This window comes from Eriocheir sinensis, chromosome 10 (genome assembly GCF_024679095.1).
Source record: "Eriocheir sinensis breed Jianghai 21 chromosome 10, ASM2467909v1, whole genome shotgun sequence".
In the NCBI taxonomy this organism is placed as follows: domain Eukaryota; kingdom Metazoa; phylum Arthropoda; class Malacostraca; order Decapoda; family Varunidae; genus Eriocheir; species Eriocheir sinensis.
The window spans coordinates 7,258,034-7,278,411 of record NC_066518.1 but is presented as its reverse complement, the minus strand read 5'-3'; the positions used below and the strand labels follow the sequence as shown (position 1 = coordinate 7,278,411).

Genomic DNA, 20,378 nt, shown 5'->3' with positions numbered 1-20,378 from the left:
ATGATCTAGTTTTAAGGCTGACACCCTCTTACAACACTTGTCTGAGGCCTGCAAAAGCTGTAGCACCGAATTGAGGGGAAACAAGCTGCCATAGGTATTTACATTTATATGAATAGTTATATGTGTGAGAAGAAACGAAAGCGAGTAAGGTAGTCGGGCCCAGGGTTGAAAATAAGAAGTACGGAGCAGTCTTTTGATGGTAGGTCTATTTGCAGATGGCACAGTTATTGGTGGAGTGAGTGGAAGCTGCAGAGAATTGTGGATGAGTTTGACAAGGTGTTGCAAGTAAATGTTGGCAAGAATATGATTATGGTATTTGAGAATAAGAGAGCATATTATTGATTTTGCATAATCATACATTAAGGGCAGAGAGCACTACAGGGTGTAAGATCTGGCTGAGAGAAGAAGAAATGGAGGAAGTGATTGAGTTTATGTACCCAAGGAAGCACTGAAATAGTTACCTTGAACCCAACAAAAGGGTATTGTACCAGCGTCGTTCTCCGGGGCAATAGTCGCTATGCTTAGTGATACATAAGTGAAGTATTTTTACAAGACACTTTTATTAAATTGAAAATAAAATTACATAAATATTACAAACATTTATGACAAGGTAATTTAACCTGTAATCCTGGCATAGTGAACTGAAACTGATATTCATAATTGGATCATGTTTTTCTTCCTAATTTCATGATATTTTCAAACAAATGGCTCTAGGTTGAGGTGAGATTATATAGACAATAACTGAAGTAAATTTGGGGGCGTACACAACAGCTGTGCATGGCCTCGGTGCACATATAATAAAACTGGAACAAATCAAAAGCCTGTTCAAACATGCAATTATCAGATATGATGATATTGTATGGTGAGAAAAATCCAAACAAAGCTTGCTTCTATTAATGATGATATGCTGATAGAATGAAAATTTAAACTTAATGTTAATATGGATATGAATTTCAAGTCTTAAAAGATAAAACTGTGTATTATAAATATACAAAAAATATGTGATTAAGGAACTGGGCTAAAAGTTTAGTTGCATGCTACTTTAATTCAGAGTAAAAAGTTTAAATGAAGTACAGTAATGGCAAAGGTACAAAGAGTTTCATGTCACTTTGTATTAAAAATAATAGCTAAGTAAAGTACAGTAATGGTCCATACTTTAAATAAAACTTGTACTTTCTTTAGCCATGCCTGCAAATCACTGTAGATATTTCTGGCATATATGTCACCATTTCTGTTCATTCCTTATGGATAAACAAAACATCACAACAATTTATAAAACCAAAATCATAATTTTTCATACTGTTAATATAATGCACTCAGGGTAAATAAATTTTTCATAAACTTCAAAACGTTAATTTATTTTATATTTTAATGATAGTTCTGTTTGTGAAGCCCACTGGCTCTAGGCAGAGTTTGTAAGAGCAAAATTGATGCAATAATTTTTATTTCACAAGCCAAGCATGATGAAGGATCAGCCCCTAATCAGTTACTGTTGCTGTCTAATTGAACACGTACATATTTTTCCGTCAATCGTAACAGATGTCTTTGATAAGCGCTCTACTTATGCCTCCAGCCTAGAACCAAGTGGCATGAATATTGCAGGTGTCATGTTCACATGTCTATGTATGATGTACGATCAGCTTTTCTTTTTATTGAGGGCTTTGGCAATTTGTTCCCTCTTCGCTGTTGCTGCAGCTTCCCTTGCTGGAAAAAAAGGAACAGGTTAAAGTAAAAAAATCATGATAAGTTATTTAAAGTGCTTGTGACAGTAAAGATTTGTCTAGAACAGGGGTTCCCAACCAGTGGTTAGTGACCCCCTGGTAGGTTGAGGGTTGGCTGGGAAGGTTCCAAAGCTTTGCTAGAAATGGCTAGGGAGAATGGTTTTAATGGCTTATCAATCTGAGTTTGTTTTCTATGTTTTTATTCTGCTGGTGCTACATGCCTCTGCTGGTGAGTGCTGACAGGGAACATTAGGATATCTTTTAGGACATATCAGGGCCAGGTATGGGTGAAAATTAGTGCATTAAAAAATGTGTAAAACAAACTATTAATATGAGGGGATTACATGCATGGGTTTCAAGATTTTGGCTAAAGGGTTGAGAGTGCAAAAATGTTGAGAACCACTGGTTTAGAATAAAGGATCAAAGAACATTTTATGCGTTAATTTTATTTCTAATTAATATATTCATTTCCAAAGTGCTCACTGAAAGTAATAACAAAGAAAATAACTCTGTAGTAATAATATCCCACAGTATTTCCAATTAAAGCAATGCAAGGTTATTTTAAAAGGTGAGTTCTTGCATTCCTCCTTACCTTGCTTCTCCTCCTCTCGCTTCTTAGCTGCCTCTTCACGCTGCTGCCGAATGATTGCCAAGCGTGCCAGGTCAGCTCGAGCCTCGTCTGTCTTGCCCTCAGAATGCATCTTCCTGTAGTGGGCAGTGGCCCTCTGTTTCTGTATCTCTTCTCTGGAATGCAATATTAACAATTATTATTTCTTGACTTCAGAGTGGCCCTTCTAATTGTGTAAAGTGGCCTTTACTGTTTGGGCATTCTCTCTGATGGTAGCAACAGAACAGTAGATATCTTGACTATCTCTGGATTCATAATTGATCTCTAAAACTCATTACATGCCATGCTGCCACTGAAGACACTCCCAAGTGCTTTCAAAAGCCTTACCTCCATTCCCTATATGCATAGTAAGGTAAAGTTGGGCGCATATGCTAGAGGAGCCAAGATTGGGTTGAAGTACATTTTTTGTATGAGTCCAAGTACAATTACATATGATATCACAGATCCAAGTGCAAGTGCAATTACTCAATTCTACAAATGAACTCAAATCCAAGTACAAGTACTTTTCACAAATCTAACCTTAAGATTTTTTCTGCAGTATACTGTATATTTAATTTATAATACCATAGTATACTTCATTGCCATTGGGTAATGAAACTCAGATAAAATGATGATGAAATATGGATTATGAAACTCTTGAATACTATATTCTCATGACCTGTCAGGCCGCAGCTCCACAGTACACACTTCACCCTGCAGCTCCAGGCATCTCCTGAATCATCTCAGTGGTAGAAATTGAACACTGCTTTTAACAAGTGGCAAACTGCTAACCCCTCTTTACCCTGAGTCACCTCACACGATCTGTATCACCTCACCCCAGGGACCAGCCCACCTGACCTTCCCAAGGCCCAAGCTTAGGACACATCTTTGTTAATCCCTCACCTCCACCCATGACGGTCATCAAACATCACACCAGCCACACGTTTGCATTTTTTAGTTGTACTCAAATGTACTCATAAAATTGTCGAGTACTTGAAGTCCAAGTTCAAGTACAAGTACATTCTATCGTTTTTAAGTTAGAGTGCATGTACTTGGACCCAAGCCTGATGGCCGCACATGGCCTTAGCGATCATTTCCATTTCATTGACCCTTAAGACTGTTGCGGGTGAGAACCCATTATCCCAAGACACAGGGCCAGTATGACATCTGGGTTACCACATTTTACCTTTCCCAGGCACCCATTTCTCAACCACTCCATAGTAGAGGATGAACAGCTGGGTGGGCTGCATGCTGACTGCCCTGGTCAGGATTTGAACTTGAGCTTGCAGATTCATGGCTAGGCTTGCTAATACTACACCATGGAGGTGTGGCACTTTCATTAATAATCTCTTTTAATACTTTACAAGAAGTGAACAATATGACTCATTAATTTTCATATATTTTGTTGGTGGCTCTTTTATGATTAATTAATTATTTATAGTGACGACAAACATGTCCCCATTATATTCATGGTATAATGCCACTGGTATACAATTGATTACTTTTCAATATTTTTTTCAGGAATTTATCCCAATTGAAAGGTGCAGGAGGCCTGCATTTTGTTTCAATTATTCAGGTACATGGCCAGAAAATCTTTTCATTGCCTGATCTGCCCTGTAATATCAATGACTGCAGCGTAACAGTTTACACAGCAAAGCCCCACCAGCTTACCTTTCTCGGCGAGACAACTGTGGCTTTGCAGCACCAGCACTGGCGCTGGTGCCGGTGCCAGTGCCAGTGCCGGTGCCAGTGCCGGTTCCTGTGCCAGTGCCAGAGGCAGGAGTAGTGCTGAGTGAAGATACTTTCTTAGGCTTGTTAGCAACACGGTTTGGATTTTCACACTCTATCAAGCCTCCAACACCCTTAGCCTTCTGTTCCTTCACCTCCTCCTCCTCACTACTGCTCTCCTCTGAGGACTCGCTCCCAGATTTAGATTTTTCATCATCATCCTCTTCACTGTCAGTTTCTCCTTGCTCTTTCTGAAATACCGGAGTGTACAGTCATTGGTTAAGCCATAATGAATAGACTGCAGTGGCCTCAACTCAACACTATGGACAAAAATCATTGCTATATCAAAGTAACTTTCAAAAATATCATTCCCAAGTGAGGTTTTGAGGTCTTTATTGCTCATACAGGTCTATAACTAACAGCAAATATATGAAGTTGAGGATGCTAAGGATCTAAGGCCAACTAAGCTGTTGGCTAAGTCTTTTTATATATAACTTTCATTGGAACGTAAAAATATACCTGACAAGTCTAATTAGGTATGTAGCTCCAGTTTTGAATGCAAGAGAACCTGTGTTTTACAATTACATTGTCCTTCCTATAGAACTATGTGATTAACATCCTCATGAAGTTAAAACTATTAATGAATAAAAACAGATACAGACCCTCCACTGGCGCTCCTTTTCCTCTTTCTTCTTCTGCTCCTCCATTGCTTCAAAGTTGGTGAAGTGGCGCTTGCCACCCTTGAATCGTCCTGAAATAGAGAGTGTTACAAACATGTAGTGTCTTTTCTACTTTCCCCAAACATTTAGCAAGTTGCATTTTTTCTATTAAAGTTGTGGAGAAGGTACTAACTGCCTTTGGAACCTAACTCTGACAACTTACAATTTTAGGACCGGCAAGGGAAGGTAACTGGACTATTTTCTTACTATTTCCTCTTGGTCCTGTGTATGTTGGAGCATCCTTTCACAGTTGTAGTAAGTTTCAGGTCTTTGAGTCATAATATCTATGTAGAATCACAGAATTTGATCATATCCTCTCTTACCTGTCTGTTTCTGGGGCTGGATATTTGAGCTTTCTGAACTTTTCAGGGTATGATAAATTTCTCAACCATGGCAGTTGTCTCTCCAGTTTAGTAATAGGGTGGTGGGGGAATGGAATAGACTTAGCAATCACATAGTGAGTGCAGGGACGATAGCTTGTTTTAAGTAGACTTGATAGCTACATGGACGAGGATGACAGGTGGTAGTGGGGGTGGAATCTGGAGCTGCCGTGTGTAGGCCATTCGGCCTCTTGCAGTCTCCCTATATTATCATGTTTCCATTGAACTGCTTATGTTTATTTTTTTGAGTGTAGACCCCATACAGAGCTGGCAAAATCAAAATGAGACCACCATTATTTCTAGTCACAGTCTCAAGGACCAATGTGATGGAGATGAGCACCGAGGCCATGCACATCATTAGCGTATGCCTCAACTTTTCTCATGACTCCGATCATTGAATCAAACTTATGAGCCTTTTGTAAAACATGTTCTTCAGATATCAACTTGTTACTAATAATGACATTTATGTCTTTCTTGCTTGCCACTTGTTGCACTGGAGTCCAGTAAATATGTATCTTAATATATACATATATTTAAATTTTAAAGGTGAAACATTAATCATTTTTCACTCCACATTCTTCCATATCTAAATCATATCTAAATCTTCAGCTAAATCCTGTAATCTTATTTGTTCTACTTGATTACTTACAATTTGTTCTACTTGATTACTTACAAGTTTGAAGAATTTTATTCATGGAAAACAAGGATTGGCTATTATTTACATTGCATGAGCAGTTCACCACACAATTGTTACATAGGCACTCTTCTTACAACATTATCTCTGAATTCAGTAAATCTAAATTTTCCCCCTTATATTTGTTATTGTAGGAGGATCATTAGTAAAAGGGGAAGCTGGGGGCATATGCTACAGCTGACCGTGGCCTCATTGCTCATCTCCATTGCATTGGCCCTTGAGCCTATGGTGGGTAGGAATCCATTACCACTGGACACTGGGCCAGTGTAACATCTGGGTTACCACAGTGGGTAGGAACTTATTACCATGGAACACAGGGCCAGGGTGACATCTGATTTACCACATTTTATCTTCCCCAAGTTTACCCAGGTACCTATTTATCGACAAGCCTGAAAGGGAGGATGAGCAGCTGGTTGAGCTGCATGCCGACTGCCTGGGCCGGGATTCGAACCTGAGCCTGTGGATTTGTAGCTAGGCATGCTAAACACTGCTTACCTAGTGATGACTTAAGAGGCAAGTGAGCCAGTGCTCATAAGGGGATGCCTCTTCTCATGAGGATTTTGACATGCCAGTCATGGGTATTCTTAAAATGGTTAATGCTCTCACTGTTGATGACCTCTTCTAGCAGTTTACTCCAGTTAGAAACTCTTAAGAAAGAAAACATGCTCCTCTTATGTGTGCAGTGACATCCCAATACACACAAAGACACACCAAGGACCTGTACACCTTAACATTACAAAAAAAAAACCGGCCAGTCAAATATTAAAAGCAAAATCCATAAAAAGATAAAACTACTTTAAAACCACATTCTTCAGTCATTCCTTTTAGCTGTATTTCCCCAGCCACACCCTATAATCACCTCCCCACACACACAAAGACACATCAAGGACCTGTACACCTTAACATTACAAAAAAACACCGGCCAGTCAAATACTAAAAACAAAATCCCTAAAAAATACAGCTACCTTAAAACCACATTCTTCAGGCATTCCTTTAGCAGTCATTCCCCAGCCACACCCTATAATCACCCCCCACACACACACATAAAGACACATCAAGAACCCGTACACCTTAACATAGCAACAAAATACCAGTCACTCAAATATTAAAAGTAAAATCCCTAAAAATGAAAAAGGCCAAGAAACTGCTGAGCGTGGACCATGCAGCTGGCTATGGTATGTGTCATTATAGGATCATTAATGCGGCTTATTTAGTACAGGGGATGATGGGGCGGAGATTTAATTGGCTCCTGGACTCACCTCTTCCCCTGGGCATGGTGGTGGAAGTGGTGGAGGTGGAGGGAACGCGGGAGGAACGTGAATGAGCTCCTGGAGGAACGAGGCGAACGTTGTTGTTACGGTGCGGTGCGGGGGCTCTACCTCCTCTTCTTCTTCTTTTTCTTCTTTTGTGCTTTTCCGCTCTGTATCTCTTCTTATAGGCGATTTTAGTACTTCTTTGCACTTACATACTTTACTACGCACACTTATATTTTTTGGGTTACTTTACTGCACACACACTTTTCCTCATCCTCCTCCTCTTCTTCTTCTTTTGTGCTTTTCCGCTCTGTATCTCTTCTTATAGGCGATTTTAGTACTTCTTTGCACTTAGATACTTTACTACGCACACTTATATTTTTTGGGTTACTTTACTGTACACACACTTTTCCTCTTCCTCCTCCTCTTCTTCTTCTTTTGTGCTTTTCCGCTTTGTATCTCTTCTAATAGGCTCTTTTTGGTACTTCTTTACACTTATATATAGATACTTTACTAAGCACACTTATATATTTTTTTTACTTTACTGTACACACACTTTTCCTCTTCCTCATCCTCTTCTTTTTTTTAGCTATTTCGCTTTGTATCTCTTCTTATATATGGCCCTTAATTAATTTTTGGTACTTCTTAACACTTAGATACTTAGATACTTTACTGCGTACACTTAGTTACCTCCCTGTGCACACTTATATGTAGCCTACACTTCATCCTCCACTAATTAAGCTCCTTTTCTTCTGTAGTTCTCCCTTGTTGTTTACCTGCAACAATATTAACTATCAATCAATCAATCATACACTTATAATAATTACTTCTCTATATCCTTTTCTTCACTTTAGCTTACTTATTTTTGGTCTTTAATTAACTCTCGATTTACCTTTTCTGTCCTTCTATTCAATTAATCACTCTTATTACACTTATTTTTCTCCCTTGTTGTTTACCTGCAACAATAAACTATCAATCAATCAATCAATCAATCTTATTTTTACTCCTCTCAGGCCATGGACGCAAAGATTTTTCACTCCTCGCCTATTTCCTTCATTATCCTACAAATAAATAATGAATGATATCGTAAAAATCTCCAGCAAACTTAAATTTAAAGCAAGAATGACTCATGCGCCACAGTGATTGATGATGCAATTGCTTGTGGACCGTATAGATTCATTTGTGTTACATGGAATGGTTTTGGTGTGAAGGCTAGAGGTATGAACAAATTTGTAGATTCTAAAATTAATGAAACCATAGCCAAAAATACCACACACTTATTTTCCCATAATTGTTCTGTCTTTCCAACGGCTGCGCGGTTCAAGAATGACGAGCACTACATTTTTTTTTCAAGCGACTGTTCAGTTCTATTTCTTTTCTAGTCCATATAAATTGCCTACAGAAGAAATTTAGAACTTAAGAAAATAATAAAGAGGATGCAGGTGATTGGTGACGGTTTGAGAGGGAGAGAGGGAAGGAGGTTGAAGCGTATCACCTGAATATATTTTTTTCTTCTTGAGTGATTGTAGGAGAGTGCTGAGTCAAAGGCTATAATCAGTAACGAGAAAGGAGACTCAGCAATAATAGAGAAGTAAAAAGAAAAATGAATATAATAGTGGAAACGAACAAAAGGGCAGAAAAGAGAAATGCTAATAGTACAAAGTAAGCTAAAGTGAAGAAAACGAAGAAAAAAGAAAATAGGAAAGCAAAATTCTGTGTAAGCAAAGACGTGCACACAAACAGCTCAGTGGTGGGCAAAGTATATAACTGTACGCAGTGAAGTAACTATGAGTGCGTAGTGAAGTATGTAAGTGTTAAGAAGTACCAGTTAACCTAAAAACAAAAAAAGATACAAAGAGGAATAGCTCAAAAAGAAAAAGAGGAAGAAGGAGACGCCGTTGCAGAGACCCCGAAACCACATCAAAACGACAGTTTCTCATATTTCCCGATTTCCATCCCAAAAACTGTTTCCTGGGCCACCATAACGAGATTTATTTTTAGTTATTGTTGAAAGTGCTTATTATTCCTGTTTCCTGTTGATATTCATGGGGGAGGAGCTGGTAAATGTGATGCTCCGAGTACGATAATCTGGCAACGGAGCATCAGACCCCAGACCAAACCCGAGACCAAGATCTTTGTTTACATGATGGAGGTGGACACGTGTGCCCCCGAGGACCCCCAAGATGAGCCCCGCGAGACCCTCATGCCCGTGCACACCAACATCAGGGACATCAAGAACAAGAGCAGGAGGACCAGGGCGTTCGTGGAGTTGAAGCGGGAGAAGAGAAAAGTAAGTCTGAACATGGCTGCGAGAGTTGCATTTTTGGTCCCGTGCTCCCAGGCGGTTCACAGACGAAGCAAGGCAGCCATTCACACCACTCTCCCGTTGATTATTTGCCTCCACGGGGTTCCTAGGACTTCTATTCCATTTTATTTAGTAAAAGCAAGGATAATATTGAACTTATAAGAACATAAAGAAACTGCAAGAGGCCGGGTGGCCTACACACGGCAGCTCCAGAATCCCCCCCACTACTCACGATGGGTGAGGTGTAGTTTCAGGGATTAGAGGTAGAGGCTTGATCCTCGTTTACCTTCGGTACGGGCGTACGCTCCAGTACCCCGTCGCCTTACTGCACCCACACCTCACTGCCACCTGTCGTCCTCGTCCATGTAGCTATCCAGTCTATTCTTAAAACAAGCTATCGTCCCAGCACTAACAATGTGATTGCTGAGTCTATTCCATTCCCCCACCACCCTATTACTAAACCAATGCTTGCCTATATCTCTCCTAAATCTATACTTTTCTAATTTAAATCAATTACTGTGAGTTCTATCCTGCTGGCTAATTCTCAGTACTTTACTTATATCGCCTTTGTTGTAACCCTTGACCCATTTGAATACTTCTATCAGATCTTTCCGCACTCTTTGTCTTTCTAGTGAATGTAAGTTGAGATGTTTCAGCCTATTTTGATATGGGAGGTTCCTCAGCCCCTGAATCATCTTGGTCATCCTCCTCTGAACTGATTCTAACAAGTTGATGTCCATTCTGTAGTGTGGGCACAAAAACTGGACAGCAGGGGTGTGGATTCAAGACACCTCTCCACGCGAAATTGACTTCTCTTTTGGGCTCTCGTTCTGTTTTCTTTTGTTGGAGCAGCATCTGGCGGGCTTTTTATCTGTTGTTCTTTTTGTTTATTGCCCTTGAGTTGCCTCCCTTACTCTTGAGAAAAAAACTTCATACATATTGATGCATTTCACTTTACTGAGCATTGAATTACAGTTTATAATTTGCATCACCTGCAGAAAAAAATCCAAGAAGCAAAAGATAAGAAGAAACTTGCTGCCAAACTTGGAAAAGATGCCCCACCCAAGAAGCAGCCACACACCATCGAGTCTCTCCGGGAGAAGGACGAGACCATGGTGGAGGAGGAGGACGAGGAGCTGGAGCATGAAGAGGCCAATGATGCATATGCCTCCTATTTCACCAAGTCATACGTCCCCAAGATACTCGTAACCTGCAGCGATAACCCGCACACGGTAAAGATTCATTCAGATTGTATCCCTGGGCTGGTCATTTATGAAAGCTGCATCACATTAAACTGATGCAATGTATCTTAACTTTATCTTGCTTGCCTTGTCTACTCTCCTCCTTAGCAATATTCTTACTTGATATTTTAAGCTCATATTGTTTTCTTTTTAGTGTATATCTTCTGCTAAGCATATTTATTGGTTAAGATTCGTTTTTAGTACCGTGCCAGTATTTCGTTACTTACCTTATGAAACATCACCAGCTCTTCATATAGCTTTTCTACAAATGTTCAACAATCATGGAAACGCTTTCAAAAGCCAATTCAAGGACTATTTATTGTTGAAAATGGGGGATAATTTATTCACGAAAGTGTAGCCTCCTTTGGCGGCAGCTGCGGCAACGGTGCCGCCGCCGCAGCCGCAAAATAGTTCGCAGAGGGCTTAGGGTGGGGGAGCATATTTAATCTACTCCAACCGAACTGTACGACCTGCTAATGGGGGGGGCTTCGCCCCCTTCGACCCCCCCCCCCCCTTCTAACCAGGGGTGGCTGCACCCCCCACCCACATGTATATGTGACTTATTTCTGCGAGGAAGTACATCTCGCAGCACCGGTTATACCGCTGCCACGCCCGCCAGCCACCAGAGGAGGCTGCGCTTTCGTGAATATTATCCCCTATTTTCAACAATAAATAATCCTTGAATTGGATTTTGAAAGAGTTTCCATAATTGTTGAACGTTTGTAGAAATGATATATGAAGAGCCATTGATGTTTCATAAGGTAGGTAATGAAATACTGGCACGGTACTAAAACGAATCTTAACCTATTTATTTGCTGTGATTCACTTTAGCTGCCATTAGTTGTAGTTATATAATGAAGTTTTATATATAAGTTCATGTCTATCTCTAAGTTTTAAGTTCTACTATATCTCACTTGTCTTGCCCATCATACTGATAAACTTGCTTCTCTGCAAACCACTGCCTTCATAATCAGAAGAAAACTTTTCAGAAAACCATTGCCTTCATCCGGGAGTTGTGTCGCATCATCCCTGACGCTGAACCCAAGTGGAGGACTCGCAGCAGCATTAAGAAGATGGTGAAGAAAGCAGCAGAGCAAGGCTACACTGACATCCTTGTGGTCAATGAAGACAGGAGAATACCAAGTAGGCATCTATTTACCATTATTTTTACTATTAGCATTATTATCATGACTATCAGTCATTGTCATCATCTTTTTCAAAACCTATTTATGTAAGCACAGTGGGAATGCCAAGTACCTAGTGTCAAGTAACAAAACATTTCAACTTAGAGAGATAAAACACAGATTAGCTAGTGAAATAGACTTCATTTCACATTTCTTTGTCATTTCAATATTGTCTCAGGGTCTGTTGTGGGCATCTGCAAACTGAGGAAAATTATTAGTTCCCAGTGTTTTTTTATAATGTTATGATTATTTTACAAGTACACTTTTGCTTTATGGTAGAGAATGTTGGGAAAGTCTTTTGTCCTGCAGTGGACCAGCATTGGCTGAAGATGGTAATGATAATTAGTTCCTTAAACATGTGCTGACTATCACTCACTAAATTGAGCCCTTTCCCCAAATTTCTGTCAGGTGAAGTAGACTTTACTTGTGATCAGTACACTCAACTGTCCTCCATTTACTGTTCAGTACAGTGCTTTGTCTCTGCTTAGCTACTGTAAAGACACCACCACTTCTACCAGTTTTACCAATATATCCATTAGCATCATAATCGTGCGGTAAAAAGTTCAACCTGACAACTCAATACAACCATCCAGGCATCAATCCCCTGGTCCTCAACAACAAACAGCTCTTAACATTCTCGGTCTGACCTTTAACAAAAATCTCAACTGGAAGCTTTTTATCTAATCACTTGCTAAATCATCTTACTCTAGGTTTGACATTTTATATTGCCTCCACCAAGACTTTTCCCCTTTGCTGATGCTAACTATGTATAGGAACTTTGTCTGCCCCAGCATGTAGTATGCATTCCATGTGTGTGGGAGGGTCACCCACACAGCTCTTTTAGACAGTAAAGTATTAGAGTCAAAGGTTTTCATTTCATCAGTGCTGCCCCCACCCCACACCTACCCTTCCTACTGTCAGTCTTCTACCTCTTGAATTAAACTGCATCATTGCTTCCCTTTCTAGCTTTTATTAATATTTTCATGGTAACAGCTCTTATAAAATTCCTTACTGCACACCATCACCCTTCCTGTGGCCTTGCTGAACACAGTTTTCTACTCTAGCTCACCCTTTTGCTCTCCAGATTTCTTATGCAAGATGTTAACCTTTTTTTTTTTCATCCTTTACTGGTAAACTCTGGAACAACCTTCCTTTGTCTTTATTTCCTCCTTACTCTTACTTAAAACTGAAGAATGGAGTATCAAGACACTTGTGCGACCTAATTTGATCATCTTTTGGAACTCCTCCCGTTTATTTATGAGAGGAGCAATTTGCATGCTTTTTTTTTAAGCTATTATGTTTAAATATTAACATACCATTCTCTCTCCATAGATGGTCTCCTTGTTATTCACCTGCCTGAGGGGCCTACAGCACTCTTCAGAATCAGTAACCCAAAGCTGTGCAAAGACATCCACAGGGAGTACCAGGAGATTACTGCACACAGGTAAGAATATCTGCCTTTACCAGTTTTTTGTTTGAAATTTGCTTTTGTAAAGTTTGAGTAGATGTGAGTGTGTTACAAGATAAGAGGAGGAGCTCTTTGCACAGTAACACCATCATAAACGATGAGGCCAGTTCTTTGGAGTCCAAGTGTTGTGGCGCTACAAAGCTAGGCATCGGATTGGTGAGAACTTGCTGCACCTCAGGGCTTACCATTTACCATACTTGGTGGCCAAGTCCTGACCCACCCTCACAAGGTGACCTCATTAATACACCACATCTTTTATTGTTGCCTGTTGCGGCACATGCCACCCTCCGGTTAACCACACCTAGCAAAACCCTAAATGGTTACTATAGGTCTTGACTCACAAAATTCATATATGCTTCCTTACTAATGAGACTTTCTGTACAACAAAGTGAGGTCATTCTTTGTTAATTTATACCATAAGGTACTGGCAATTATGTGTATGACTTCCAAACCTAACCTAACAAAACCCCAAACAATTACTATAGATATAGACTCAGAAAATTCACATATGCTTTCTTATCAGCGAGACTTCTTATACAACAAAGTGAGGCCATTCTTTTTTAATTTAAACCATAAATTGCTGGCTCTCATGCGTTTGAAGATACCCTAAACTAAACCTAACCTAACCTAACAAAACACCAAACACCCAATAGGTCTTGACTCAGAAAATTCATATATGCTTCCTTATTTATGAGACTTTCTATGCCATAAGTTGTTGGCCATCATGTGTTTTAAGATACCCTAAACTTAACCTAACATAACATAACAAAACCCCAAACAGGTACATACTATAGGTCTAGACTCAGAAAATTCACATATGCTTTCTTACTAATGAGACTTTTTATACAACAAATTGAGGTTATTCTTTTTTTATTTATACCATTAGTTGCTGGCTATCATGTGTTTGAAAATTCCCTAAACTTAACCTAACCTAACCTAACAAAACTCCAAATGGTTACTATTGGTCTTCACTCAGAAAATTCATATATACTTCCTTACTAATGAGACTTTCTATACAACAAAGTGAGGTTATTCTTTGTTGATTTATACCATAAGTTGCTGGCTACCTTGTGTTTGAAAATACCCCAAACTTAACCTAACCTAACTAAACCCCAAACAGTTACTATATGTCTTGACCCAGAAAATTCATATATGCTTCCTTACTAATAAGACTTCCTATACAACAAAGTGGGGCCATTCTTTGTTAATTTATACTACAAATTGCTGGCTATCATGTGTTTGAAGGTAGCCTAAACTTAACCTAACTTAACAAAACCCTAAACAATTACTATAGGTCTTGACTCAGAAAATTCACATATACTTTCTTACTAATTAGACTTTCTATACAACAAATTGAGGTAATTCTTTGTTGATTTATACCATAAGTTGCTGGCTATCATGTGTTTGAAGATACCCTAAACTTAACCTAACCTAACAAAACCCCAAACAGTTACAAAAGGTCTTGTACTCAGAAAATTCATATATGCTTCCTTATTTATGAGACTTTGTATACAACAGAGTGAGGTCATTCTTAGTTGATTTATACCATAATTTGCTGGCCATCATGTGCTTGAAGATACCCTAAACTTAACCAAACCTAACATTACAAAACTCCAAACAGTTACTATAGGTCTAGACTGAAAATTCACATATGCTTGCTTAATAACGAGACTTTTTGTACAACACAGTGAGGTCATTCTTTTTTTATTTATACCATAAGTTGCTGGTTATCATGTGTTTGAAAATACCCTAAACTTAACCTAACCTAACAAAACCCCAAACGGTTACTACAGGTCTTGACTCGGAAAATTCATATACACTTCCTTACTAATGAGACTTTTTATACAACAAAGTGAGGTCATTCTTTGTTGATTTATACCATAAGTTGCTGGCTATCATGTGTTTGAAGATACCCCAAACTTAACCTAACCTAACAAAATCCCAAACAGTCACTATACATCTTGACTCAGAAAATTCATATATGCTTCCTTACTAATGAGACTTTCTATACAATAAAGTTAGGTTATTCTTTGATGATTTATACCATAAGTTGCTGGCTATCATGTATTTGAAGATACCCTAAACTTAACCTAACCTAACCTAACAAAACCCCAAACAGTCACTATACGTCTTGACTCAGAAAATTCATATATGCTTCCTTACCAATGAAACTTTCTTTACAACAAAGTGAGGTCATTCTTTGCATGTTTATACCATAAGATGCTGGCTATCATATGTTAGAAGTTACCCCAAACTTAACCTAACAAATTCACAGAAAGTTACCATACGTCTTGACTCAGAAAAATCATATATGCTTCCTTACTGACTGAGTGAAGTCATTCTTTGTTATTTTGTGCCATAAGCTGTCACCTGTTATGTGCTTGAAGTTGCTCCAAACTTAACCTTACAAAAACACAAAAAAGTTACCATATGTCATGACTCAGAAAAATTATCTAGTCTTCTTTACCTACATGGGGATGTCCTCTCCATCACCACCAGACTGCTCTCCACCTCACCTCTACCCCCCATACACAATCGTCCCAACATTCCCACATATTTTAACCCCCAAAACTCAGAATCCTGTATTTTTATTCTATTTATACACTTATTCATTACAATGTGTTTATTTTCAGCCTGATCATTGCTAAGACTAAGTAAACAGTTTATAATTATTATTATTACTATTAATTACACATAAACAAAGCAGATATAGACACAAGACAATGCAAGCTTAGTTAACCCGTGGGCTACAGCTATGGGAAAGCCGAGAAGTGGCCGAGAAACGGCAAAATTACACTGCATTTTGAGACTAAGAAAAGAGCATGGAGTGTACATCAGAGTACTCCTCTCATAACCATAAAGCTGTTAAAAATATTTACTTTTACTCAAACTCCATTATTTTTGGGTGGTGTTTGATACAAAATAAAGTCTTGTGACGCATGGCATCTAGCCTAGAGTCGCTTGTTGTCTACTTTAGAGAATTTGACAAATGATTACTATGTGGATAGCTAATTCAGTCTGCCATGACCTTACAGCAACACCTATAACAAAAAAGCCCATCTCAAGATCACTTACCCACCACTATGACCCAGGGCATGTATGGTGGGTTGCTCTATGTCACCACTGCCTAGAATTAGCTCGAATTAGGGGTTTTATGGTGAGCCCTTTTTAGGGTCCACCGTACCACAGCCACGACTCGTGAAAGCCCAGAAAAGGGTCTGCCGACGTTCTCGGGTTAAGTAAGTAGGTTAGCATAAATAGTGCATCTACTTATTCACCCTAAAAATCAGTTTTGCCTTGCTACCCACCACCACCTCCACTTACTGAATTATGTTTCTTTCTCTCTTCAGACCGGAAGTGATCCTCAACAACTTCAGGACTCGCCTTGGCCGGGTAATAGCACGCATGCTCGGGGCGCTCTTCCACTATGACCCTGAGTTTAAGGGACGAAGAGTCTGCACATTCCATAATCAGAGAGATTATATATTTTTCCGTCATCATAGGTAAGCTCCATCTTTTATAAAAATGAATTTTGAAGTGTAGTATTGTTATCATGCAGTACAATATCAATCTAAAATACTACAGTAATAAAAGATTATAAGTTTAATTAATGCACACACATGATATAGTTAGCCTTGTTGTTCATGTCACCCACCCCAAAGGCTTCATGCAAGAGTTTCTGTCTCTTGCTGCTTCCACGCTTAAAAACTGATTGGTGCGATCATGACGGTACACCCTGAGTTGTGCTGATGGAAGTGATTTATCAGCCCTAGCAGCTAGTTCCTCAGTGTTGCAGCTTCTTTTTTTGCAAATATTCTAACATGACTTATGTCACTTTGCCTGACAGTAGGTGCTAAAAAATCATTCTACTGGAACTTTCTTACAAATAGGCTGACAGGCCAAATTATCAAATAGGAAACTTTTGGCCCAGCATAAATTTTGTAGAAATTGTAAAGTAATTTACAAAATAATCATTGTATATCAGAGATTCATGGTTGGTCTGCTGCTGTTTTCTATTCCTAGCAGATTCCATAAGTCCTAAACTCTTCTTTGATAGATGATGAACACCTTTCTATTACTGTTTCTATAATAAGGTTTCCCAAAGTCTCCAGTATAAATATTTTGATGCTTCATTTTGAAAGAAAACTTTAGAGCTCTGCCTTAATTGATGTTCATACACTGTAGCACCCTTGCTCCTGTGATAACATACTTTAAGGCTGCCCCCATACAAGTGTGATGACTTATCAAGGAAGTTTAAAATGCTAGAGGACGACCTCCAGTGAAATGGAGGGATAGGGTGCAAGAGTATGTTAGGGAGAGGAGGGAAAGATCTTTGAGAAACGTTGAGCAGGCAAGGAGGGAGTTTCTGGATAGATAAAGTTGGAAGCTCTTCTGCCGTGGCCATCCCCTGGTGGGAGCTCCTAGGAGCAGGCGTCGATGAAATGATGATGATGATTTAAAATCTCAATAGGACCCTAACTTTGGGCATCTTGGTTCTTATTTTACCATGATACACCACATTGTGTCCCTTGACCCTTGATAATGCATAGGAGGAGCCTGTAGTAGAGAATAGAACTTGATTGGGTGTGGAGAGGAGTAAGCCAGCAGCAACAGACCCCCTTCTTAGCAGAAAGTCTAAAACAGAAAAAAAACTACATTTGAAATTCTGTATGTATGGTTTATAGGGCATATTCAGTCTGTATGAGCAGTGAGAAAAGTAGAAAGTTTGTAAGAAGACTTTTTGTATATTAATAGATTTCTCTTTCCCTGACCTCTTCCCAACAGGTATGAGTTTAAGAACACCGAGAAGGTAAAATTGCGTGAGCTGGGGCCTCGCTTCACGCTGCGACTTCAGTGGCTGCAGGAGGGAGCCTTTGATGGAGACTATGAGTGGGCCCTCAAGAGGCACGAGATGGAGACCTCAAGGAGAAGATTCTTCCTATAATGAACTAGCTTAAGTTTTCCCCTCTGACTGTTTTGCTTCCTTGGCACTCCTAAGACCATAGACTGTCAGGAAGAAAGAACTGCTTTTGTGGCCTTGGAGAAGGTTAAAGGATATTTGCAAGCAAGGGAAGCTCTTGCATGCCTGGGAACACCAAGTAAGCTCTAATTTTACTTTTGTTTCTAATTTGAATTTCTAATTTGAATCTATTTCTTACATGGTTAGGAAAATTGTTAGTGATATTCCTTTCCTTCCATTCTCCTTTTATTTATCTTCTCTTCTTATACCTCTCAGTAAATAAGTATCCATAGGCAGCCCCTTTACTCAAAGGCTATGCTGGGGGTAGCTATTTGGACTCTGATGTATTAGCAGATTAAAATATGAATAAACCTGTAGAGCATGTAAGACAGATATATTAATATCAGAAATTACAACCTTGAAAATGAGACCACAAAATACCGAGGTTTACATGGTTAGAAAAAAACCATTGACTGTTGGTACATTATTAGTTCAGTCCATCATCAATCACAAAGATGATTCTGGTATCAGAAATTTGTCTTTCTTGTAGGTACTATTTTATTTTTACCTGCTACTTAATAAGTCTGAATATGATTGAGGATTATAATGATTGATGATGATAATGATGAGGTTGGCGATAGCTTTTTATGGTGAAAGTATTGAAAACACACACACACAATTACCAACATCAATGAAGTTTGAAAGTTATGTCAGACATAATGATGGGGAAGGAGTCCATGTGTTGAAGGAGTGTACGATGAACCAGTCCGTGAAGAGTGGTACAGTCAAACCTCACCATTTGCGCACTTATGGGCGGTCTAAAGGTGCGCAAATGGCGAACTTAATAACCTATGTGAAAAAATACATTTTGGCGGTCAGGACCAAACCCCCCCCCCCCCCCCCCCTTACAACCAAAAAAAAAAAAAAAAAAAAGTCTGCTGGCAGGAAACACGTCATACTCACGGTCTATCTCTCGCTTTTTTCTTTCACTGTCCACCTTCTTAATCACTTCCACCTGTGCTATGGTCATCATCGGCTTCTTCCGGGGTTTAGGCTTCGATGACGCTGCGTGCAGCATGATGGTAGTGCAAAGGTGAGGCAAAAAACATCGAATAATCGCAGTCACCACGAGGCGAGGAGAGGTGATCGGGTTATGGCGGGAAACGATATGTTGTGTACGTTGGCAGTGTTCTTCACTTGCGGCAGAGGGCGCGCTGATGGTACTATACAAATACAGCTGTTGCTCGCCAGCGGACGCCATTTTGCTGCCAGAACAGCTAGTAAACGTCCTCAGGAGATCAGCGGACGCCATTTTGCTGCCAGAACAGCTATAGTCTGTTCACTGAAGTTAGATTCCTGGCGCCTATGCAGGTTGGTAAGCTTGCAGCTGATTGGCTGCTCCGCTCTCCCGCTAACACTCATGTTGGACCACATCTTGCATGTTCGAATGAGACATGTTTCTTTATTATATGCCATAGCTCACCTCACATACGAGATAGCCAGTTTTGGTTGACACCATCAGACTCAGCAGTGGCTGTAGAATCAAGATGTATTTTAAAAACTCGACAAAACAAATAAGAAAATGGTATTACGATGAGTTGAACCGTGAAGATGTTAAAAAAAATGTTTATAACATGTTTTACTTATGCTCACTGTTTTCAACAGTTGTTCATTGATTGCAGAAATATATTACATTACGTAGGAAAATCTCGTGAACACGATAGTGTGATCAGAATTCAGTTAAAGCTCCACGTATTGAAAACACAGAGTTATTTATAGCAACATTTCACTCGCCCGAACCATCACGGCGCGCGAGACACGCTGTATGATGATGTTAAAAATAATGAATGTCGCGCGCGCCGTGATGGTTGCGGCGAGTGACATCTTTATTCTACAGTCACTGCTGAGTCTGATGGTGTCAACCAAAACTGGGTAGCTCGTTTATGAGGTGAGCTATGGCATATAATATAGAAACATGTCGCACTAGAGCATGCAAGATGTGGTTCGACATGAGTGTTAGCGGGACAGCGGTGCAGCCAATCAGCTGCAACCTTTCCAACCATGAATCTAGCTTACGTAAACAGACTATAGTAAACGTCCTTAGAAGATCAGTAGACG

General features: G+C 39.5%; 2 protein-coding genes across 2 annotated transcripts; one reads left to right on the top strand and one right to left on the bottom strand.

Annotated features, from left to right (window-relative positions):
* Nucleotides 1-541: 541 nt before the first annotated feature.
* Nucleotides 542-7,326, bottom strand: LOC126996531 (28 kDa heat- and acid-stable phosphoprotein-like). The gene is made up of 5 exons (XM_050857078.1): nucleotides 7,109-7,326; nucleotides 4,719-4,807; nucleotides 4,000-4,307; nucleotides 2,314-2,465; nucleotides 542-1,704 (listed from the first exon to the last, which is right to left on the bottom strand). Exons 1-5 carry the CDS (start codon nucleotides 7,122-7,124, stop codon nucleotides 1,637-1,639), a joined length of 633 nt encoding a protein of 210 aa, XP_050713035.1. The 5' UTR covers nucleotides 7,125-7,326; the 3' UTR covers nucleotides 542-1,636.
* A 1,407-nt stretch (nucleotides 7,327-8,733) lies between these two features.
* On the top strand, nucleotides 8,734-18,647 carry LOC126996530 (probable ribosome production factor 1). Its single transcript, XM_050857077.1, has 6 exons — nucleotides 8,734-9,392; nucleotides 10,406-10,639; nucleotides 11,638-11,791; nucleotides 13,165-13,276; nucleotides 16,651-16,803; nucleotides 18,086-18,647. The coding sequence occupies exons 1-6, from the start codon at nucleotides 9,246-9,248 to the stop codon at nucleotides 18,243-18,245; spliced, it is 960 nt and encodes a 319-aa protein (XP_050713034.1). The 5' UTR covers nucleotides 8,734-9,245; the 3' UTR covers nucleotides 18,246-18,647.
* The last annotated feature ends 1,731 nt before the right edge of the window (nucleotides 18,648-20,378 follow it).

Coding starts and splice junctions, on each gene's coding strand:
- LOC126996530 (XM_050857077.1), top strand. CDS start 9,246: ATGATGGAGGTGGACACGTGTGCCCCCGAGGACCCCCAAGATGAGCCC. Junction 11,792..13,164: donor TGAAGACAGGAGAATACCAA/GTAGGCATCTAT, acceptor CTCTCTCCATAG/ATGGTCTCCTTGTTATTCAC. Junction 16,804..18,085: donor ATATTTTTCCGTCATCATAG/GTAAGCTCCATC, acceptor TCTTCCCAACAG/GTATGAGTTTAAGAACACCG.
- LOC126996531 (XM_050857078.1), bottom strand. Junction 4,308..4,718: donor AAAAGGAGCGCCAGTGGAGG/GTCTGTATCTGT, acceptor CCGGTATTTCAG/AAAGAGCAAGGAGAAACTGA. Junction 2,466..3,999: donor CAGTTGTCTCGCCGAGAAAG/GTAAGCTGGTGG, acceptor ATTGCATTCCAG/AGAAGAGATACAGAAACAGA.